At 39.3% G+C, this 22,035-nt stretch overlaps 3 protein-coding genes across 3 annotated transcripts; 1 reads left to right on the top strand and 2 right to left on the bottom strand.

Moving 5' to 3' along the window:
- On the bottom strand, positions 1-6,339 carry LOC146467238 (N-alpha-acetyltransferase 30-like). The gene is made up of 4 exons (XM_085126087.1): positions 5,690-6,339; positions 3,537-3,660; positions 2,450-2,505; positions 1-1,551 (listed from the first exon to the last, which is right to left on the bottom strand). Exons 1-4 carry the CDS (start codon positions 6,170-6,172, stop codon positions 1,414-1,416), a joined length of 801 nt encoding a protein of 266 aa, XP_084982213.1. The 5' UTR covers positions 6,173-6,339; the 3' UTR covers positions 1-1,413.
- A 1,540-nt stretch (positions 6,340-7,879) lies between these two features.
- Positions 7,880-17,983, top strand: LOC146467237 (fasciculation and elongation protein zeta-2-like). The gene is made up of 8 exons (XM_085126102.1): positions 7,880-8,119; positions 8,227-8,344; positions 11,127-11,409; positions 11,962-12,197; positions 13,602-13,677; positions 14,279-14,344; positions 15,978-16,024; positions 16,526-17,983. The coding sequence occupies exons 1-7, from the start codon at positions 7,899-7,901 to the stop codon at positions 15,995-15,997; spliced, it is 1,020 nt and encodes a 339-aa protein (XP_084982228.1). The 5' UTR covers positions 7,880-7,898; the 3' UTR covers positions 15,998-16,024; positions 16,526-17,983.
- Positions 17,984-19,497: 1,514 nt separating this feature from the next.
- LOC146467236 (uncharacterized) lies at positions 19,498-21,740 on the bottom strand. The gene has a single exon (XM_085126101.1). It carries the CDS (start codon positions 21,466-21,468, stop codon positions 19,852-19,854), a length of 1,617 nt encoding a protein of 538 aa, XP_084982227.1. The 5' UTR covers positions 21,469-21,740; the 3' UTR covers positions 19,498-19,851.
- Positions 21,741-22,035: the final 295 nt, after the last annotated feature.

Here is a 22,035-nt window from a genome sequence, read left to right as displayed (position 1 = left end):
GGACATAGTTACCCCACTTTAATTAACCCCTTCAGCCCCAAAAGTGGCCAGCACATGTGCTATTTCTCCAATACTCTTTCTCAATAAATTATCACTGACAACTTGATCAAACAAACACCCCATGACGAAGTTGTTCAAAGACCAGATAACTTTATCCAGTGGATAAGTCACTATCCAGTAGATATAATGCATTGGTTGGAGGACATTTTATCCGCTGGATAGCGATTTATCCACTGGCTAGAGTTATCCGCTCTTTGAATAACCAGCGCCAGGAAATTTGAAAAAAGAAAATGAAGATGAAACAGTGTTGATGTCTAAACAAATTCTTCTAACTAGTACAAAAACAGATTTATAGAAAAATGTGGGGAGAACATGTACGTCGATACTGGGACTTAAAGCACATGCAACCAAAACATTTTTTACAGTAGAAAGAATTTCCTCTTGAGCCAAACAAAAACGTATGAAATATTGACAGAGGTTTCTGGCTACATGTCAAAGAAGTAGGGTCAGTCCTGCTAATTAAAAATGTTTTTATTCTGGCAAAAGAAAGCAAACCCTAGCCAGAGAAAAAATATTACTGGACTTGTGGTCAGAAATAACTTCTGACTTGCCTTAATTCTTTTGATTAAAAATCTCTGGCATTAATTTTTGTTGAATTAGCTTGTTTATTGTTGCAAGAAACCGTAGACCGTAACCAGTGCATTTCTGGATAGTCAAGTGATAGAGAGGCTAAGAGAGAGACACAAGCTTGATGAGATTGGAGATTTTAGTTCCTTCACTTGCCTGCATAATAAAGAGCTTTAGATTGTAGTACAAGTACCAGTCAAATTATTTCAATAGAAAAGAACACGCTCAAGTGAATCAGTGTCATTTTCATGGGAAAACGAGATGGCCTGTGTCATTTCACTACAAGTTTTTGTGAGAATGGTGTGTGGAAAAACATCATTCCTCAAAATGTAGGTGAGCTTGTCTTTTTGGAATCACAAAAGGGAATAAGCTATGATCATTCAAAACAACTTCCTCAAGTTCGTCACCCACAAAGAGTAAAATGAAGCCCCCTGGAAGATCTCTCTGTATAGTACTTTGCTAAACAATTGACGTGAAATCTCGTATTCGTAGTTGTACTTGTACTGAAATCTAAAGGTATCTATTAGCTTGCCTGTTTTTTAACTATTAAGAAAGGGATTGCTTGCAGTATATTGAAACCTAAGGAAATAAAAATAAAGCAATGGAGGATCCTGTTACTTGGTTAATTTCCTTTGTTATGGTTCAAAAAAGACCAAAGGAAATTACAGCATTTCACTCAAACCTTTGCTTGAGTCTAAATTATGAACTCTCTGTCGGTTAACCAGATAGACAGTTTTATTTATTTTTTGTTTGGCGTCAGTGGTCAATTTAAGCAAAACGATAGCTTCATCTGAGCCACAATTTTAACCTCAGTGCGTCGACTCCATTAAGGTAGTACCTAAAAAGCCTCTTGTCCCTGACAAAACCCAGATTTTCGTAAAGCCGGAGGGCTCCTGTGTTGCTCACTTCAGTCTCCAGGACAACCTGTAAGCAAACGAAGATGACAAGTATGTGTGGTGAGCTGCTGGCCTCCAGATAGACAGCTCCTCTACTAGCAAATCCAATCAACCCAGCCATAGACCCCACAAACCAGGTAAAATAGTCAGTCCAGAGGGGAAAACACTTAGTCTACTTAATGTTTATTATGCACCAAAACTAACTACTAACAGCAGTGCAAAATAATAATAATAATAGTAATAGCCGGTTATTCACAAATCCAAGTGAAAAGGAGATAAATGAGGTTTTCCCATAGTTTCTAGTTTATCTCCTGATTTAGAAAATAAATCAAAACATCGATTATTTACAACTGTTTAAAATACTTAGCATAAAAATTATATATAACACATCACACAATAGAAGAACTTAGTGTTCATTAGAAAAATTTGCAAGATGACATCTCAGTCTGTTCTTAAAGGTTGCAAATCTTCCGCCTCAACAATTTCCTTTGGCAGATTATTCCACTTATCGATTATGCGAATAAAAAAGGAATGTTTTAAACTACGGTATTCAAAGTCGCAGATGCAGACTTAAGTTTAAAACAGTGATTTGCTCTTAAGGGCCGGAAATCATGTGCAAATGTAAAAAATGCTGAGGGATTGCTCAATTTCTGCAAGTTTCTGCAGGTTTATGGCTTACTTGGTCCAGAAAATATCCATACCCCCCCCCCCTCCCCAGAAGGTTTTTTTTTTAAATAGTAGTGATAGCTCACTAAATTGGTTTCTTGATTCACTGGGTGTCATATATTTAACATTTAGTTTCCAGCCAAAAACAACAGTACCTCCAAATTGCAAAAAAGTAGTTCCTGCAAACACAAAATTGCAACATGTAAATCCTGCATTAGTTCCATGCCGTACATAAGCATCAAAAGTAAATCCTACAGTACCTCATCACAGCTGTCTTCAATCATTGCCTTGATGGCTCTCACTACAAGATCTGTACCTGTAAAATGCAAACAGTCGGATAATATAGACTTTGTCAAACTTCATCACGTTTAACAACAATATTGATAAAGAGAAAAGATGAATGTGGTCGTTAGTCAAGTACATGTAGTATGAGAAATGTACTTAGTGCATCACAAGCACGGGTGACAAAGAAAAAGTTGAGTCGCCGATGGGAATCAAATGAATAACCTCCCACAAGAAAGGTTGGATGCTTTAACTATTGAATTAAATGGAAATGGTAAACATTGACCTTTACTACATGAGCTCTGAGCCAACAGCTAAGCTGGAACAATGTTTCATTTTGTCTAGACAAGCCCACCGTATGTTTACTTACAGTGGAACCTCAATTAAATGATCCTCGGTCTAAAGATATTCCCGATTTAATGATCAACATTCTGTGTCCGGGAAAAAGTTATTTATAAATCCAGAGTTTGTTTACAATGATATCCTGATTTAACAATATGATTTTGCTGTCCCCTTGCCATATCCTAAAATCGAGGTTCCACTGTACTTGACAAAAGAAACATTTTCTTAGTACAACTGTGAAAAACATGAACACCTTTATAGACCTGCCAACTCTCATGTGTTATGCACGAGTCTCATGCCTGCCAATTGATCGACAACAACACTCTAGCTTTTGCCTGTCAATTTCTTGTGCCTGGAAGTCCTGCTAATGGTTCCTTATTCCAAACAGCATGTAAATTTTTGATTCAATTAAAAAAAAGAGTCACATCAACAATGCTACATGTGGAGAGAACTGTAGTTGAGTTTCTTTCAACAGAAACTCATGGGCTATCTTTTGCAATCTTCAGAAATCTTTGGACATCTTGCAAGACATTACATGTATTTTGAAATCCTCCGAAATTCTTCAGACATCCTTCGCAATGTTTGGAAATGACTAGAACATCATCGGCAAATCCAAATAATATGAAAATGAAAATCTCATGCATTTGACTAAGGAAACGTTGGCAGGTACCAAAATTTCATTATGAGTGGACAGCCCATATAACAAATACAAGGTACATTTACCTATTTTATGTCTTCTATATTCTTTCTGAACAGCTAACATAGCAATGTATCCCCTGCGAATCATGTTCTTATGCATGTCAAGTTTGCAGACAATAGCACCAACACACTTCTCGCCATGCATCGCCTAGTGAAACAAATCTCATCATTAGTCAGAGCTTCTTGTCACCCAAGCGGTATGGCTAAACAGGAAAGGACTGAATAGTAAGGGGCCCCTGGTTCACACTAGCCACAGAAATGACGGAAGCGAAAATGGAATTGGAGTCGGAGTCAGAAGAACCTTCTGACCTCGTGTGAATCAATATGACAGAAGCAGAAACAAAGGTCTCGTTTACGTTCAAAATGGCGGAAGCCCCCCATGTTTCCCATTCTAAATATCATGTATGATTTGGGATTGGGAATAAGCTATGTGATTGTTTGATTTTTCTGCTTGTTCTTCCGATTCCAATCCACCAGTTCACACTTGATCGCAAGTGATGGAATCAGAAGTGGAATCCGAAGAAAAAGGAAACTTTGTGATCCTTGCAATTTCGATTCCGTCAAGCTTAGGATTGTGATTCTGTTTCTGTTTTTCACTCACACTGGAATGGATTTATGCTTCCAATCAAAATCTGCTTCCAATTCCGTCGCCAGTGCGAATCAGCCCTAACCCTCCAGGGTAGGATTTCATTCAAAAATTAAAAGTTAGAACTGTTGGGAAGCTTAGTGTCATCACAATTAAGGATTTCATCCACCATTTTAAAGGTTTGAGCCACCTTTTACAGCATGATTAACAATGCGACAGGAAAGTTCTGCCTTACAGCTTTTCATTCCAGCAACCAGTGTTTAAGACCAGTAACTACAATGACAAGGAACTGCTGACCAGAATTTGACAATTGCTAAAAGACAATTCAGCAACTGTCAGCAATGAGCTGAATGATTACACCTTATAAGAATTTGACCCACAGGCTTAACATGAAAAAGTTAGAACTATATGGTACAAAATAATAAACAGCTATTTTGCAAATTAAGTGAAAGTCAATTTAAAATTGTTACACAATAATAAAGTTACAAAGATAGAACTTCCTTGTACAACAGTTAAAAATATCATACAGTTGTACATGTATGACAAGTACCATTAAATAGCTTTCATTTGGTTGTTTCACCTAAGACTCAAACATTAAAAACACCTTGTACAGCCTAATAACAAGCACCACAAGAAAGATATGCTAAGTCGCCTCGAATTTGCAGCACTGAACATGTTGCACAACTTAAACTAACTTTAGTAGCGCGATTGGGGGGGGGGGGGGGGAAGGGGTGAGATTTAAAACTTTGTACAGCTTGGTACCACCCAAAATTCTGATTAGTACCTCTGGGCTCAGTTGTTCAAAGCCCGATTAAGCTAATCCTGGATTAACGTGAACTTTGATTTGAGCTTAATATTACTAACACAGAAAGATTCTTCAAAAAGATTTTTGTCCCTCAGTTTTGACTTAGACTTTTCATTACCATTAACTTCAAATCAGCTCTTAGAAACATATTTAACAAGCAAGATAAAAACCTTGATTACCTTAACATTAATCGGCTTTTGAACAACCGGGCCCTGGTTATTGGTGGATTCAGGGGAAGGGTTAGAGGGGTCTGGTCTGGTTCAGATCTAATCACTTTGCCTTCAAATAATCAAATGTCTTTACGTGTATAATAATGAGAGAAAACACAGTAGAACTAGTCTAGCTGGAATTATTTTAGTGAATAAAACTTGGTGAGGCTGAGTGATAGTTCCTTGCTTCTGAAACCTCAAATCAGATTTATAGGCAGATAGCATTTGTTAGGTCTTGGCTTCAGTTGATACATTTTGACACTGACAAAATTTGTACATAACAGCTACAGCTGCACATACAAGAGAACATTGTTTCAAAGATTTCTTCAAAACAAATGTCAATCTTACATGTTAAATAAATGTTATGGTGTATTAATAATAGTGAGACTAACTTTTCTTTTAGTGGCTACTGGATGAAATGTAACATTTAAACACTCATGTCAAAAGTTCCTCAATACACACCTGCCTAAGGTGTATAACTATTAATTACTTGAATTATTATTGCATGATCCTAGTAAAAATCATCATCATTATCACCACCACCATCATCGTCATTATCACCTTAAGTAGCACTTACCAAGAAGCACAGCTTGGGCCAGTTATGAATGAAATAACGGTACGTGTAGATGGAATAAGGTTCAGAAAGGTCCTTCGTTATAAGTGCCATGATGGCCTCCATTTGCAGTTCAGACTCGTAAGAAACATAAGAGAGATTAATATCTTTTTCACTAGCATCTCCAGATCCTGCCTGTTCGGAATATTGCTTTTCTTCAAGCGATGACATTTTCGTAATTCCGGGGTCACATTTTGACTGATTGGAGTCATCTTGGGTCAAACAATTTTCACTTCCCGGTTTACTCTGACATGTTTGACTGCAGATCGTCACGCCGTTTAGATCTGTAACTTTCTTTGCACCGCAAATCTTCTGTGCCTGCTCTGGATCGCAACTTGTGTCTTTATCACCACAAGACCTCGATAATTCGCCGTTAACGAGGACGGTCCTATCTTGAGGAGCTAACAAGTTTGTCTCGTCTTTCCTTTCCAAGGGCGCTGAAGCCATTTCCTTCCGTGAAAGCAAGAATAACTTTTAATACTCAGGTGGAGTGTTATCATACACTATGAAAACCAATTTTTTAAAGAGGAATGTCTCCAACAAGGAAACTGCAAGGGTTACGTGATGAAGCAAAGGAACGGGAGACAGCCGCCATATTGAACTCGCCTAACTCCGCTAAGAACGCTGGGTACTCACAGGACACCCACAAAGAACACTTCCCGTTAGAAGGCCCTGTGGTTCTTTGTGAGCTTACGTAACGTAAGGCCGCCGTTACACGTTGAAACTTTTAGCTGAAACTTGTGTGCCACGGCGCTGCGAAACAAGTTTCACGAAGAGGTGTTACACGGTGAAACTCTTGTTTTTTCACCACTGCGACCGTTGCGAGCCGTTGCAAAAGTAGAAAGCTGTTCTACTTTTCGTGAAACTTGTCTCGCAACGGAAGTAAGAAAACGCTTCACGAAACCGACCATGTTACACGGTATCCGGTCGTTTCGTTCCATGGTCGTTTCGTTCCAAGTCGTTCCAAGTTTCGTTTTGTGGCTGTGTTTTCAAGTCTATGTTTCAACAAATTAATCTTTCACCCAGCATTATTTGCGTCTGCCATTTCTTTACTGACTGAACACCCATATACCCACGTAATTTGTCTCCATTTTTCCTTATCGGTTGAGTTGTTTGATTGAAGTGTTACGGTTAAATGAATGATTAGATAAATGAATAAATGAATGAATGAATGAATGAATGAATGAATGAATGAATGAATGAATGAATGAATGAATGAATGAATGAATGAATGAATGAATGAATGAATGAATGAATGAATGAATGAATGAATGAGTGAATGAATGAATGGATGAACGAATGAATGAATGATGGATGAATGAATGAATGAACGAACGAACAAACGAATGAACGAACGAACGAACGAACGAACGAACGAACGAACGAATGAATGAATGAATGAATGAATGAATGAATGAATGAATGAATGAATGGATGGATGGATGGATGGATGGATGGATGAATGAATGAATGAATGAATGAATGAATGAATGAATGAATGAATGAATGAATGAATGAATGATGGACGAACGAACGAACGAACGAACGAACGAACGAACGAACGAACGAACGAACGAACGAATGAATGAATGAATGAATGAATGACACTGACCCCAGCCCGTACGTTGATGTAACATATGTTTTAGACCTTTCTAACTTTTTAAATATCAGGCCTGCGTTTGCGTGACTATTAATTTTGTGAACTTTTCTCAACCTCAAATGAGCCCGGTCGACCGGGCTGGCTCGGTTTCCGAAATCTCGTTTCGCCACTCTTTTCTTTACGAAAATTTTGATATGTCCATATGAGAAGGTGGGCTGACCCGGTTACCGAGATCTTGGTAACCGAGCTGGAATTTTTTCCCATATGAACACTCCAGCCCGGATACCGGATACCGGGACTGTCGCGACGAAACATTTTCAACTGCACATGGCTTGTAAGGTCGCTGACAAGTCGGAAAGCGATTCCACGGGTATTTTGGAGGCCTTTTGGACATTTTTCATCTCGGTGACCGGGATTAAATTTCCCATATGAACAGAAGACTACCGGGCTCATATCCCGGGGCTCATATGAAGAGGCCCTGAGTCTCCGAACTTCGTGTGATGCTCCTGGGATTCCTGTGGTGATTCCAAGTTGCTAGAGCCAGTCTCTTGCGGCTTGTTTTCAAAACACAACATGGCGGGCAGTGAAGAACGCCCGTCAGACGAGGATGAATGGTCTGATTTTAGCGGCACTAGCGCGAAGACAAACACTTTTGAGAACTCGCCTTTTGGTCTGACATCTCTAGATTCTATTTCTGTACTTCGTACCTTAATATCCTGTTTTCCTCAACAATCAGATGCCACATGTGCTGACGTGCAAGAAGAATCGTTCAAGACGTCTGTCTCGAACGACAGGTCCTGATCCTTTCCTACTTTGATTTTAATGCGAAATCTAACCAAACAACTGCTTTATTTAGTCAGTCTCCTTGCTCAAAAGTGTTGTGTTTTGTTCTTAGTGACAGAATTTTAGACGGTGTAGATCCATCACTCGAGACTTATGGCGAGCCTTTGGTTTGGCGAAGTACGCAATCGGAGACGAAGTACTTCAAGGCGTTGAATTTACCGCCGAGTACTTGTGAAGTGAGTAAATTTACTTAACATTGAAAGTACCGAAAACATAGACTTGCTGATGATTTTTTTAAAGGCAGTAGCTTTTTAGTTGAATTTTCCCGGGATTTTCCCCGGATTTTCCCCGCGTATTAATTATGTTCTATATAGCTAGATTTTATTTATACGTACTGCCAGTAGTTTCCCCTACTTCATAAAATTTAAGCTAATCGATCAGATTAGCTTATCATACTACCCTCTGTCAAACATTCATTCAAGCCGGAATTTAGCTTGGCAGTGCAAATTGATTTTTAATATTCCGGAGAGTCTGAATTTTTTCAGAGGTCTCAATTTTTCTGCTCCCTTGTTTTCAAAAACAAATTTCCACAACAATGATAATCGTTACAACAGATTTCAAGTAATTTCTCCCATTTTATATAAATATTCAATATTAGGATGAGATCTCCACACATTCCTATACATTAGTTATGCTTTTGGCTTAAGTTTCAGAAGTTATAATTATCATGAATGGAGCATGTCTGGGTTAAAAAGTGTATGCCTAATGCATCTATCAATGTTAAGCCCGAGGGGGGGGGGGACCCCGGGCATATGTGGGGTATTTGACCTCTATTGCCTTCCCCACCCTCGGGAATTTGACTAAGAATCTGGGCCCCAGGGTGGGGACGTTTGCTTTTTTTGCGCGAAGGAATGGGACCAAGTCACATCGTCCCATGTGCTCGTCTGTGCGCTGGCCATCTTGGAAGTGCCTGTGTGGAGTTTGAAAGCATTTCAAAGTGGACTTGTACCTCCTGCAAATAATCTCTATCGTATAGATGGTCACGGGGCACTCAGTTGTATAGCTCAACATGTTAGACTTTTGGTTTCTGATTGAATCGTTTAAAATGCTAGATTTGTATATACCTCAACATGGTGCACTCTTTCCTGTTCGATTTAGAAAAATTAATGATATCTGACTGTATCACTTGAATTGCTAAATTTGTATAACTCAACATGGTTCATTCTTTTTTGTATCAGACTGAGAAAATTATACCTCATTGTATCACTTGAAATGCTAGATTTGTATAGCTTAACATGGTTTACAGCCCGCGTTGTTTCTGTAGGATTGAGACAATTACATTTGATTTTATCACTTTAAATGCTAGATTTGTTGATTATTTTCCTCGGATTACACAAAGCATCAAAGGAGTCAATAAAAAAGCTTGGCAATTTATATCAATGATTTGTAAAATATACACAACAACCACTATGAACTAAAGGGATATTACTTCCCCAAGGTGGGAATATTTGATCTAATTTGACCCAATTTTGGGGCCCCACGGTGGGGATTTTGACCAAAAATTCTTCTGAAAAGTCAAATGCCCCACATATGCCCGGTTCCCCCCCCCCCTCGGGCTTAACATTGATAGATGCAAAATGAATGCATACATGGGGCTCTGTGGTTACATCAGGTAAATCCTATTGTTTGTGATCATGAACACAGCATTTAGTGTAAAGTAAGTCCATGTACATGTACTGCATTTCAAATGCATTTTTGTTAAGTTTCATCACTATCATCATCATCATCATTATCATCATCATGATCATCGTCAATCATCATGGAAAGCTTTAGAACCAAAATAGGCCAGGCAACCTGGGCAGTTTTTTAGGAGTTGAACTGAAAATGAAAGGCAAAGTTGTGAACTACATACGAACTGTAGGTTTACATTATGTCAAAGAAAGAGGAAAATCTGCTGGTTTCTATCTTTCAATAAAACCACTGTGAAAACAAGGATGATAACATATTTTCTTTCACAATTTTTAAGGCAGCACACAACTGCATTCCTAGACTCCATAGAGGTGTGGGGTGCGTGTCTGAGGATTTATATTGCTTTGTTTACTTATAAAGTATTATTTTGGCACACAGAGTTCAAAACCCTGTTTTAAACCAGTAAATACTTTTAATTCCTTGCCAAGCAGGGGCCAAAGGCCCATGCATACAAAAGGTTAGTAAATTTGTCGGGCGTAGCGAGGTTCGTACGTGAATCGCTCGGGAGCTAAGCTGTGCGAATTCAAGCGAAAAATATTTTTATATATATCGTTGAAGATGTCCGTGCTGTTGTGTGGCAACAGTGCCAACAAAGCTTGAATGACATCATACAAAGGGAAGGTTGCTGCTAGACAGCAACAGGTTGGAAGACAGGCTGGCATCAGACACAACTCATGTTTATTCCTCGAGCAGTGAAAAATGTTTACTATTGGTGAAACACAACCAAATTGTGATGCAAATTAACCACAGGAGGACGCACAAGGGTTAAGGCAGATTCACAGAGGGAGATTAAACAACAAAACTCAGAGCGAACAGCGAAGAAGAAGGAGACATCAGGAAACCACAGAGCAAAGACATTTAAGATAACATCACTTCGAATCAACTGTCCACCCAGCCCTAGCTTTGCTAGGTTTTGCAAGTCACGTATTTCTAGTACATCCGTAAGCCTTCATTTCTGACCATACGAGGTCACACTATACAGAAAGCATGTTTGCATGTTATTGAAAAGCGGAGGAAAGACAAGGTTGCACACATACTGTATGGAAAGTGGCAACATCAACTGCAGGCATAACATTTGCATGTTTCTATAGTGCGAAGCCATGAGAGTATTGCTACCCTCTCCCAGAAGGGACCCTAATACCATTTTGTTTCGTTTTGAAAAGAAAATGAAGTCAGTTGTTGCCGTTGTTGTTGTTGTTGTTCATGGTAATGATGGTGACGATGATAATGATGATGATGACTGTGGCTTCCTTTGTTGTTTCTTTTCAGAACCACTTACCTTCTTGGCAACTTAAAGAAGATGCAGAATTTGTCTCAACGAGAACATTTGACTTCCACAAGTTTGCTGAAAATTACAGCACACGCTCCTCCACTCAGAGATGGAGTAATGATTCAAATGAACTTCCAGAAGATTTTGTTTTATCAAAATCTCCTGATCCACTGTCTCACACGGCCGATTCTGATAGTGAAAATGAAGATGAAATTTTTCTTGTATTCCGAGGAAAACCAAATAGTCGTGTTTCAAGTTTTGATGAATGCCAAGCTACTGCAGGTAAAGTAGTCAAAATTGTCAATATAGTCAGCAAGTTACAATGGAGCCCTTGTCTTTCCGGAAAAGTAAAGGTCAAGTTTGATATGAAATGTTTTGAAATTCATACTTACGGTGTAGGAGGAATTGAAGTGAATAATAGTTTAGGCCCTTGAAATACAGTTGCAAGGCTGTTGCCTGAGGAAAATTCAAGGAACCCACAAGGCCAAGAGTGAAGAAGTTAGGAGCCCAGCATGTGAAGTGTTAGGTGCTCCTGCTAAACCTTTAGGGGCCCATAGCATTTTCTTGGGTGCCCGAGGCTTCACCTGGCTCCAGTGTTAGGCTTCAGCCTTGAGTTGGGGTCGCATAACCGAAATTTTCCTTAAAAAATTATACATTTCATGAGATCAACAGCTTTGAATAAAAAACCTAAGAAAAGACAGATTTGAACATGACTTGAGTCCATGACCTCTGCTCTGCCAACTCAGCTATGACAGCCTTAAATAAAAGAAATCCTAATGGAATAAAAAAAGAATTTTATTTTGATTATCAGTCACTGTGATTCTTTCTTTACAGGGCTCGCTGAGCTTTCAAATGGCGAGCTCTTGGACCTGAAGCAAGAGATGGCTGCTTACGTCAAGGAGTACTCTGATGTCCTGGTGGAAGAACTAACGCTGAGAGAAGAACTGGAAAGAGAAAAAGAAGTCAAGAATAAATTTATCTCGACTTTATTAGCAGTGCAGTCTAGAATACGAGAGGTACAGGCTGGCCAGGGAAGAGGCAAAAAGGGTTCATCTGCTAATTCAGGAAAGGTAATAGCATGATTTGTGGTCAAAAAATACTATTTTACAAGGCTAAAAAGTTAAAAAAAAAAAAAAAAAAAAGGGGATTAAGAACCAAACGTTTTCAACAAATTGAGTCGAAAAAATTTGGTTCTTAATCTTTTTTTTTTTTCAACATTTTAGTCTTGTAAAATAGTATTTTAAATCTCAAGTGAATATTATGGACATGATTTTTGGTTCATGTGACATTTTTTAAAGGGGCATTGTAACAGGGATTTTGCTTTGTTTTGGACAAAACAGCAAAAAACAGTTGAGAAAGTTCCTTTGTTCAAACAAGAAGAAAATATTAAAGTGCCTGTGAGGAAAAAAAATATATCAAAAGCTTATTTGAAAGGCCTTTCAAAATGACAAATAATGGTATTTTCTTTTCTGAAATAATCTTCTCTTGTTCCAGATGATGATGTCACAAATTGTCTCAGTACAAAGATAAACAACAAAATCAAGAATATCTCGGCAAATATTAGCAACTGTATGTCCATTTTCCATACAAAGCCATTAAAACATTTTACCTAATGTACTAAAAAGCAATCTCCTATAAGGGAAGTGGTAAAAACTACTATACTCAAACAGGATCCACCAAATCATAAAATAGATGTGGATGGTGGTCTCTGCCTGAACCTTCCTCCCTCAACCTCAAAAGATAGGAGGTGTCTTCTATAAGTAATAACCCACCTACTCCAGACAAGGTGGGTCTTCTTCAAACAAACTTGTTATGACCAATTCCCTTATGCTAGAGTCTCAAGCTTGGCCATTTTGCTATTAAATACGGGGTAACATTTTTGGCACACTCTTTACAGTTTGGTTGCAGTTTGTTAAAGTCACATACATGTGTGTGTGTGTTTCCCAAAATAGTTAACAATTGGATGAGGTTGAGCAAAATATTGTGATTTGTCAGCGGCAAGCTGATCAATTATCTCAGCAATTCATTTGACCTCCGAGACACTGACAATTCGTGATATTTTGTGATAACCGAATTCAATAATTGTTTTATTATTCAATCACCGAGTTTGTTTTTCATAATTATTTTAGTATTCTTACTGTTCTTTTCATCAACTAAAGATGTCAAATCACTCTCTGACAGCTCAGGGAAGCGATCTACCATGAGCGTGGTTTCAATTACGCATGAGCAGAATGTTATTTGCAGTAAAACACAGTTGGACAGTATTGCGCATGAGCAGACCATTATTTGTAAGCAGTTCAGTTATTTGCAGGTCACGTTATTTGCTCTCGGCTGGCCAATGAAAAGGAAGAAAAAATGCATCGAATGATAAAATTTATTGGAAAAGTGAAATGTACTGTCAACTGTTACCCAAGGTTTGAAGCTATCCCTGGTCACCTCATATAGTGATCCACCATTTTTATTGTTTCCTTCAGTACTTAACCACTGTGATTCCCTACGATGACTTTGATGGGGGTCCAGGCACCAAAGTGCTACTGAGATTGATTGAAAGTAAGTATTAATAATTAATGCATGGAGTATCCATCCATTCATGCGATAGCTTCATCAGGGGGGTTTAACCCTTTCACTCGCATGATCTGAATGTTAATTCTCCTGACTGACTGCCATACATTTCTACTAAAGCTAGTTCACAGAATTTGGTGTTACATCATTGAACAATATCAGCTAAAGTAATTGATGATTTTCTTTTTTCTTATCACCTTTCTGTTTGACAATGTATTGATGATGTAAGGAGAAATAACATATTGATCACTCCTGGGACTGAAAGGGTTAAATATGCTCCTAAACAACCTGTTAGCCAGAAAATGAAAATTTGGCATCCAAGATTAAAAAGCATGTTTCCAAAAATTCGCAATGACAGTACCACCAAGCTTATGGCCATTGCTTATAGATTTCCAGAACACAAATGCACACTGTAAAGTAAACGCTATTCTCGTACCTGTCCCCGAAAATGTTTGCCAGGATTGTTGATAAGTAGACTGTTGCTGCAGTACAATGCTCTAGTGCAAACACGGCATTAGACTGATTTAAGTAACTCAGATAAGGACACTAAAGGATACTTAGAAGTAACAAGGCATTTTCTTCAATGTAGTTATGGAGGCCCTTATTGCAGACAGTCCTATTGTGCCTGGCCTGCTTACCGAGTATATTCTGAAAGGTAAGAACAGAAGCTATCATAACACTATTAACCTAGAAGATTGTATTAAGACCCTTCTCCAAAATGGCGGCAACAGATTTGAATGAGTTAAAATTGAACTGCATGAAAAACTGATACCAGCACTGGAAAGAGCACCTTTACTTTAGTAACCTTGCAAGGATTCAGCCTATTAGGTGTTATATCAGTTTTTTCAAAGTGGTGGCACTTTGTGTCTGTGTTTACTGTTTGAATAAGTGAAGAAGAACAAGAAGAAGAAGAAGAAGAAGAAGAAGCAGCAGCAGAAGCAGCAGCTTTTATTTAAAACAGTTGTTTCCTTAGACAAGAAACTTTGCTCCACATTGTCTCTCTTCACCCAGGTGTATAAATGGGTACCAGCGGCATACTGCTGGGGGTAACCCTGCGATGTAATAGCATCCCATCCGGGGGGGGGGGGGGGGGAGTAGCAATACTCCTAGTTGCTTCATGCGACAGAAACCGGGCTAAATGATACAAATCCGGAAAACCGATTCACCTAATGGTTCCTGAAACTTGTTATGTATATCCTCAAAATCCTGGACTTAGAAAAAACGTACCAGGTTTGAGCTCTCAAAGTCTTGAAAGACTTTTCTTATCCTTAAAATGTTTGATCATGCATAAGGAGAGAACAGAAACAAATACATGTAATGGAGTAGGAAGTCTGTGAGTTGCTGAAAGAGAGTAGTTGGAGAGTCAACTGGATTCCCCATATTTTCACCCACGGAGCCCTCCAGGGCTGTAAGCCAGCAGGACTGGGTCATGGAAAAACTGTTTGTTGCATTGATAGGGCATTGTTGTATTGATAGGGCAAATATCAAGTAAAACGTAAGAGCATGGGATAGCTGTTAAAAAAGCCGTCAGTGGTTTGTCATACAAATGAGGCAACTGGGCATTTTGTCTGGCTTCATAGCTCAGACGATAGAGCAATGGACGATGAAATCCGGAGGTCATAAGTTCGATTCCCGCCAAGGTCGGAGTTTTTTTCTTTGCCTGGTGCAATCTCCCATTTCCTTACTAGGGCTAACACTTAGTGAGAACTTCATGGGTTCACTTGAGCACTCAAACATACCCTGCAGAGTTAATTCTCTTATCCATCATTTTGTATCAGTGGTATTTACTCTTTCACCTCATTGGATGCCGTTTTGAACAAAAGAATAGGGACTTTAAGAAACCAAAATGACAACGCCAACAAAAACGTCGCTTGAAAATATAAGTTCGCGTTACTTGTACAACCTCGCGATTATTCCAGTTCGTTCAACTTGTGCAATGTGGCCAAACTATCCAGTAACAGAACAGGTGGAAACGGGGCTCAAGTTGAGACATATTGAAAAGTTTACCGTCATGTGCTCACGTTCTCCAAAAAGCCTTGAATTTACTGTTTTCACGTTGTGGTTTGACCGAGCACGGTGGAGAAATGTACCAAAACTAATAACGCACGTGCAAGGCCTTTGTTTTTCTCATTATATCCTATTGTTTTGTGATGTTCTCGTTGCCGTCCCCGGTCGCCGTAGTAGCTTCTTAAACTCCCTAATATTTGACTGAAGGCTCAACTGTAATGATGCTTGGACAGTCTTACACAGTTTTACATCAAAGATGTGTGCATATTTTTTCTTTTCAGTGTTGTGTGCCGAAGACTAACGTTATACTCGGGTACCAACCTTCAAAGTGAGTGTTTTCACTCAGTTCATGAAAATGTAGTTATAGAAATCGATTTTTCTTGCTTGGCTTTTTAATCATATTGTCAATCAAATTGTCCTTGGAGTTTACCCTTGTCACGGCATCTGTGTTGTGTCCGCAGGCTACCCTTTTGTAGATCTAGGCCAAAAAGCACAGAGCTCTGTTGATTAGGTGGGAAGATGTAAACAGATAATGTTGGGGGTATCATGCCAGATAGACCAGCAAAAGGCAGAGTTGACCATGTGTACCCTACATTTGCCACTCGGTGTTTTTAGTTTCTCAGAAAATTTGAGTAGTTTTGCCTTAGCATCAAAGGCCCGAATTCTTTTACACTACTCTCATCTATGCACTCATTTTTTTTTCAATGAAACATAAACGCGAATGTCACGTCTGCAGCTTGCCGTAAACGAGGTGCTTAACCTGTCTATTGTCCACCCCGAGAAGAGCTTGACTAAAAACGCAAATTAAAGGTGCTATGGTCTGTTTCAGGTTTGGGCTGCTTCCATAAACAAAATGTATACTGACATGAGAAGGTTCAAGATGGCCAGCCTTGGTAGATTAACCCAGTGTTGGGTAGTCGTCCGGATGTGCAAGCGGTGTTAGTTGGTTCAAGTTCACAATGGCTGATCACAAAAGAGTTTTATCCATACCATGACCACTTTTACCAAACACCATCGAAAACGAATCTGGTGGTGCCGGAGAATGTTGATCTCGAAAGTACATAATTCAGGCACTGTGGTTAGGCAGCTCAAAGTCGCCTATTTTATCTGTCGTGAGTTACGGTGGGTTTTTGAACAATCGACAGAGGAATTCAACCCCAACAAACAACCCTCAACAAAGGAGTGCTTATTTGCTGGCATACGAATTTTACCAAGTAAAGGAACAAGAAGTTTTAATCTGTCGTTCACGAGTTTTGGTGCTAACTGAGAACAAACAAGAAGACCCCGTGGGGAAAAAAAGCGGGTTAAATAACAAAAGGACATGAAAAGATTTTTTTCACTTTGATGCTTATCAGTAATGTTTCATAGATTTTGAAATGTTTCTGCTTATAGTACAAATATTTATTTTGTAATATTTCAAGAATTAGGATTTATTTTTATTTAATTCGTGGAGCTATTTTTACGTAATTTTTTTTATGTCGTCTCGAAGAGAACGATTAAGTTTGCGTCGCTAATACGTTTGTCGCATTTTTATATATGGATTTGTTTATGACGTTTGAGAATTACCTATGTGTTGCAATAAATCTTTATCGCGGTAAATTGATCTAACCCTGGTAACGAAAATCTTTTGACACTGTTAGAAAGAACAGGAAGGCCAAGTTTAAGAGTCGTATCTTGTAAACTGAACGAGGAAGTAAATTTAGGAGATTTATCAGACGGTTGTATGAAGACACCAACATTTTTTGCCCGTTTCCATACAAACGTCTGTAAAATTCTCAGACTTAGCCCTTTAACCCCTAATATCAAAGAACAAATTCTCCTACCTTGTCCCTATACTTTTCTTATAAAAGAACTGGGGAGAAGTTATTAAAATACCTAGAAAATTCACCTTGGGTGATCATATCCTTGATTCTCATGACCTCTTCGGTTGAATAAGCATTGGTATTACAAGGAGAAATTTGATGCTGACCAGTGTTAGGGCTTAAAGGGTTAAAGAGATAAGACTGTCAAAATTTTATAATCTTATGAATTGATGTTCTTTCCTTCATTGTCAATGTATTTTCGTTAGCTGGTTCTCATCAAAATTTAAAATTCCCGTAACGAAGGAGGAAGGAGAATGGTATGACCTGTTTAAAAAAAAAGCGCGATGTAAAGAAGCTAGGAATCCAACGGAAGCACGCATTATAAAATATTAATTTTGTAACCGAATTTCAAATGACCAAATATTGCCAATATTATATTGTAAATTCAAATATTAATATATCAAAATACAACTCATTTTTCATGACGTTCGTCTTTTTTATTTTGCGTGTTTGTATTTGCTTAGGAAATTTCAATACAGGTAGAAACTGGGAAACGTGTCCAAAGTATTATTTCAGACTTCTCAGAGGTAAAGCGCACGGTAACTCAAAGTTGGAAAGAAACGTTCTTAAAACAACAGCAACAACAACAATAATGATCAGTTATACCAACAATTATTCCACGAACGCCCGTTGGATATGAGACGATGGGTCGCCTACGCTGGCTATGATCATCTTATATCCAACAAGCGCGAGTGGAATAATTGTTTTTATTAAAAAACAATCAAGACATATTGCTAGATCTTGCTGATTTCGCTTTGAAGAACAACCAGAGGACAATTTAATAACCTTTGTTTCTCAGGCGTGGTATGATGACTCGTATACCATGGCCGCTAAGCCAATCAAATCCCTTGAATTGTATAACGCAACGATCCAGATTTTAAGAATAACAATAATCATCATCATTATCATCAGCTTTGCTCCGAACAGTAAATATCCTGCGGAGGGTATCTGAGGCCATGGACCCGTGGGGGGGGGGGGGGGGGTACTCCCCTATATGGCCTATACGGGGACGTGCCGCTGGATAGGGTATGATTTTTGGCCCCTCTGCCCTGAACAGGGTATATAATTTTAAGCGAGTCTGTCCTGGGCCCGTCCTAGACAGGGTATGGTTGCAAGACTGTCGTCGAGTATTTGGCAATCCGAAATCAGAGACGTTACTTTGCATTTATTTTAGTGAACAATGCTTCACGCCAATTTTCGCCATCACTTCTAGGAAGTGTATTATTTTATCTGTTGTGATTGGTATTCGCGTTTCAATGCGTGGAACATCACGTCCGGTAAGTGACAGTGGGCCTTTAAATGTTATTACTATTGTCAATAAACGCTTGTGTAACACAAGAGCTAGATGTTGTCCTTTGTCCTAAATAGGGTCTTAAAATAGAGGGCATTGTCTTATACAGGGTAGGTTATTTAAGGTTATTTTCGTCCTAAACAGGGTCAGGGTTTCAAACCCCTGGCGGCACCCCTATACCCAAACATGGGTCAAGTGCCCCCCCTCCGGCCGGGGGGGTCATGGAGTACCTGATAGATGAGCATACAGTAGAATGAACGGTCCACCAGGACTGCCGTGAACATGTTAGAATAATAGTCGCCATCATCATCCAGAAATCAGCGCTATTGGAATCAGTTATATTATCATATCCAGTTATAGAAGCGATGAACTTCCAGGTAAATGTATTGTTCTGTCACGCATTGTTACTTATTTAGGCTTTCTGTTACGCGTTGCGTTACTCGCGTACACTGTTTTGCATTGTATTTCATCGCAAGTGACAGCAAGGAATCATGGTATAGCTTTGGCCATGTGATCTTGTTTTTTTTTTTTGGTTTAGTCTATCGAGAAAAATTATTGTTCAGTCCGGGGTAAACGCTTTCTCGTTTTACCGCTAGATTTTTACTTTATAAAAATCGGTTAACTGACTGAAGAAGGGCTTACGTCTCGTTCGTTTATTGAGGAGAACTATGGATCAAGGCCTGACGGGTCAGAACATGTGTAAAATACTTTATTGAACACTCCCAGTGGGCTTTTTAGGTCAATTCACATGATAAAAAAATAGTAAAGAAAAAAAATATATTTACATATTCATATATCAAACATAGTCAAAAAATTGACATAGTGAAAATATACCAGTAAAAAAAACCGAGCTCCCGTCAATCCCGTCAACTAACTAATCAATCTATAAAAAAATTCGGTCACTTCGGCCTGTTGTTTACGTTTAGCCGTCCTTTAATCAGATCTCTATCACCGAGCTTAATTGCAGCAGATTTTCATGTTTTCGCATAGTTTATTGTTTATTTACGCAATGAGTATCTTACTTTGGTAAATCAGATCTCTATAAACTACAGCAAAACGCCCTTCTTTAGTCACTGCAGATGTATTCAATTTTAAGCAGTCGATCCCAAGTTGAATGCTGCGTACAAAATGTCCTTCTTTGGTGTATATTAAAGCACGTACCTTGCCACTGCCCTGTTCTTGACTGATGACAACAATGTGATCACTTTCCCGGTGAAACGCAATCGAATGAGCGGAAAATGACCCTTGCACTTTTATTTCGGAAAGATGTTCTCCTTGTTCGCTAAAAACGTGAAGACAGGAATCACCTCTGTCCACCACCAGTGCACGGCCTTCACTAGCAGCGGTAATATCTCTTGCATCCCTCAATATCCCATGTCCGAAACTGCAAACAAATTGGCCGTTAGTCTCGTGCACGTCAACAGCTTTATTTGCCACTGCCATCACTTTCTTACTTTCGTTAATTGTAAGTGCATACCAGAGGAGGCTCCACGACCCACCTCTCAGAAGAAACTTGTGATGCAAGCTAGCGGTGCTATCATAAACGTATACGCCGATGCGTAAGCTATGAGACCCAGGCTTCATCAGTCTAACTAGGACATAGATGCTGTCATTATCGTCAATGGCAACGTCATAAATAGACAAGGTTGTACTAGAGTCATCGGTCGATACACGAAAAGACTTCAGAAACTTGCCGCTGCTGTCAAATACCTTAACGTTGCGATTACCATCCTCGTTATCTCCTGTAATAAACTGGCCTTGACTATTTACAGCGACGCCTCGTGCTGTTTTTAGCTTATGCTTCTCTTCGCCGTCGCTTCCAAATGACCATGGTCCAACACAGAAGTCCATGCATAGTTCACTCATTGTTTCCACCACTCTCGAGTCACGCAATGGATCAACTGTTTCTTCTCCACAAGAAACACAAGGCCAGTTCCAGAGATTTAAGTCTTCGTTCAATGTCTGTTTGACATCGTAGATAACACGGTTTATGCGACAGACAGTGGAAATAATTTTCCTGCGTTCGTCTTTACTAAACAGAGAACGGAGACCCTTCTTGAGCTCAACGTCGAAACTATTCTGAACAGCTGGCAGAGCGTGCAGCTTTTCGATGCACAATTGACACGCTAATAATCCGGCCGGTGGATTGTCCACCGTCTCTAGTATTGTCGCCATGACGCGATATTCCATCGCATGTACACGATCATCGATCGTGAGACTTTCGTCATTGAAAGCCTCAGTTGCTTTTCTACGAGCGTCTTTGAATCTCTCTTTTGACTTTGAAAGTACTTCTTTGGCTGATTCATCTAATCCAGCTAACTCCAGGTTTGTCATTCTCCTGGCGAGGGACACTGTTTTCGCGTCGGCAATGGTTTCTTGAAAGCTCCTTGAGTGAACCACATTGGACAACAAGACCAGACCTTCCTCGAAGTAGTCGATCGCGGCCAAAAGATCCTTTCTTGCTAAGCCGTCCAACTTTGATTTCACATCATCAATTTCACGGACGATCAGGTCTCGAAGTTTCTGATCAGTGATATCGCCTTCTTTCAGCTTCTCTACCACTTTATCTCGGCCTTTGTTCACTAACAAGCCAATGACGGCTACTAAAATCGAAGACATACTGTGGGTAAACCCTAATAGCTAAACTACAGCGTCGGTGAATGAATTAGTTACAGTTCAGTGCCTTGTACATAAAAGAGTCGCGGATCTGTGTTATTACGTAAAGTCTAAATAGGGACAATATACCATTCCTATGTATATCTTTTATTTACGGTAATTCCGCGATGCCGTAGCTCTAGACTCATGATGAACCCGTACGTATTGACTGAGCCTTGTTTAAAGCGATGTAAATTTTATGAATGTATGAAAAATAATAAACGATCTGCCTTGATCAGTATACAGTCGAACCTCCCTTTGCGACCACCTCTCGTAGGCGACCACCTCTCATTAGCGACCACTTTTCCAAAATACCAAAAGTTTTCAAGTCAAATCACTATAGATAGAACCTCTCGTAGGCGACCACCTCTCGTAAGCGACCACCTCCCGTAAGCGACCACTTTTAGAGATGATTGTTTAAAATTTTCAATTGTTCTTAACCTCCCGTAGGCGACCACTTGACACACAATCTGCTGTATCTCTCACAGGGAAAAATTGCAAAATGTGTCGCTGCAACATATTGGCCCACAT

The sequence above is a fragment of the Pavona decussata genome, unplaced genomic scaffold, assembly GCF_977016875.1.
Source record: "Pavona decussata unplaced genomic scaffold, jaPavDecu1.1 SCAFFOLD_137, whole genome shotgun sequence".
Lineage (NCBI taxonomy): Eukaryota > Metazoa > Cnidaria > Anthozoa > Scleractinia > Agariciidae > Pavona > Pavona decussata.
The sequence above is the reverse complement of the archived record's forward strand: the minus strand, read 5'-3'. Positions and strand labels throughout refer to the sequence as shown.